We start from the raw sequence: 1377 nt of genomic DNA on the forward strand, positions 1-1377 counted from the left end.
GAATTAATCACGATTAATCTTAAATTTAATATACATTTCTAATGCATATTAATAAAATAAATTACTTGAGTTATTAATTAGTTTTTAGTGTTTTTATTTAGAAAACAAAATTGATGCTTAGACATGATTTTTTGAATATACTGTAAAACAGGACCTAAAAAATGCTCCAAACATATTTGAGTCAGTGAAATTTTGTGCAGAATAATGAGGTTAAATCAAGAATTCAAGGATTTTCATTCCAAATGAGTTCTACATGAGGAACGAAAGGTAGACACTAAGGTCACAGTTGTCAGCAAAACATAAATAAATAAAATAAATGCAAAACAAAAAACAAATAATTTTATGTACAATATACAATAAAAAGAAAAATATAAAAAGAAAAAAATATATATATGCATAATGTCTGCATCGTCCAAACCTCTTACAATAAAGGTTTTGCATTTGGAAGAGAACTTTCTTTAATGCTGKGCTTTATAGTCTAGTTTGGCCTTTAATTGTTGTTTGATTGGTCGTGTTGTGTTTCTCTGCCACACACTGCTTTGCTYTCAGCAGCAGCCTCAGCACAGGGAACACCTGGACACTTTTGATGATATTATTCGCAGTTCACTGGAGGTAACTCGGAGGAGTGTGTGATGAGAGGAAGTGTATTTTAGTCCCAGTTTGGTGTGTGAAAATACAACTGCATCCCACCCTTCCTGTTTGTTTGTGTAGTGTTAGTTAATCCCGAGTTGTCGTTTTAACAAGCTCTTCAGGTTCACACTTTTTGGGTGTAGTAATAATAACGATTGTGATTAAATAGCCRTGCTGTGTTGTGATGTTTCCATTTGTCTGTCCGTAGTAGCAAACCTTTGGGAAGCTCTGTCATGGCCCAGCTTTGCTGAGATGAAATAATTTGAGGGGGTTGAACTTTTTTGTGTGTGTTCTTGTTTCTTGCTTCACAGGATGAGGATTTTGTGAGCAGAGATGATTTTGAAGATGCAGACCAGCTGAGGATAGGAAACGACGGCATCTTCATGCTCACGTTCTTCAGTCAGTCGCTCTCTCCTTCCTCCGCTCTCACACGAATCTCGTTTTTACTGTTTGTCACCCTAAGATCAAAACTAGAGCTCATTCTCCTCGGCCTCAATCTCTCCCTTCCCAGTGGCGTTCCTGTTCAACTGGATCGGTTTCTTCTTGTCGTTCTGTCTGACCACCTCGGCAGCCGGACGCTACGGGGCGATTTCAGGCTTCGGACTCTCCCTCATCAAATGGATCCTCATTGTCAGGGTACGAGACGCAAACCCCAGAGTCCCACATCAATTAATCGTTTTTTTTGTTCTTTACTTTGTTTTTCTCTCCAAACTGCTTTGACACCTTCCACTGCCACGTCTGCCTTTC

General features: G+C 38.5%; 1 protein-coding gene across 3 annotated transcripts in view; it reads left to right on the forward strand.

The window, feature by feature from the left end:
* Positions 1-1377, forward strand: part of ndfip1l (Nedd4 family interacting protein 1, like) — a 13001-nt gene that overhangs the window by 9880 nt on the left and 1744 nt on the right. Inside the window, exons 4-6 of one of the 3 annotated variants that reach the window (XM_014016844.1) lie at positions 550-612; positions 942-1029; positions 1142-1266. In XM_014016844.1, coding sequence (XP_013872298.1) covers positions 550-612; positions 942-1029; positions 1142-1266 — 276 coding nt within the window. The remainder of the gene's footprint in view (positions 1-549; positions 613-941; positions 1030-1141; positions 1267-1377) is intronic. The other 2 variants (XM_014016845.1, XM_014016846.1) reach the window with 2 other exon arrangements.

The sequence above is a fragment of the Austrofundulus limnaeus genome, unplaced genomic scaffold, assembly GCF_001266775.1.
Source record: "Austrofundulus limnaeus strain Quisiro unplaced genomic scaffold, Austrofundulus_limnaeus-1.0 Scaffold156, whole genome shotgun sequence".
Classification (NCBI taxonomy): Eukaryota; Metazoa; Chordata; class Actinopteri; order Cyprinodontiformes; family Rivulidae; genus Austrofundulus; species Austrofundulus limnaeus.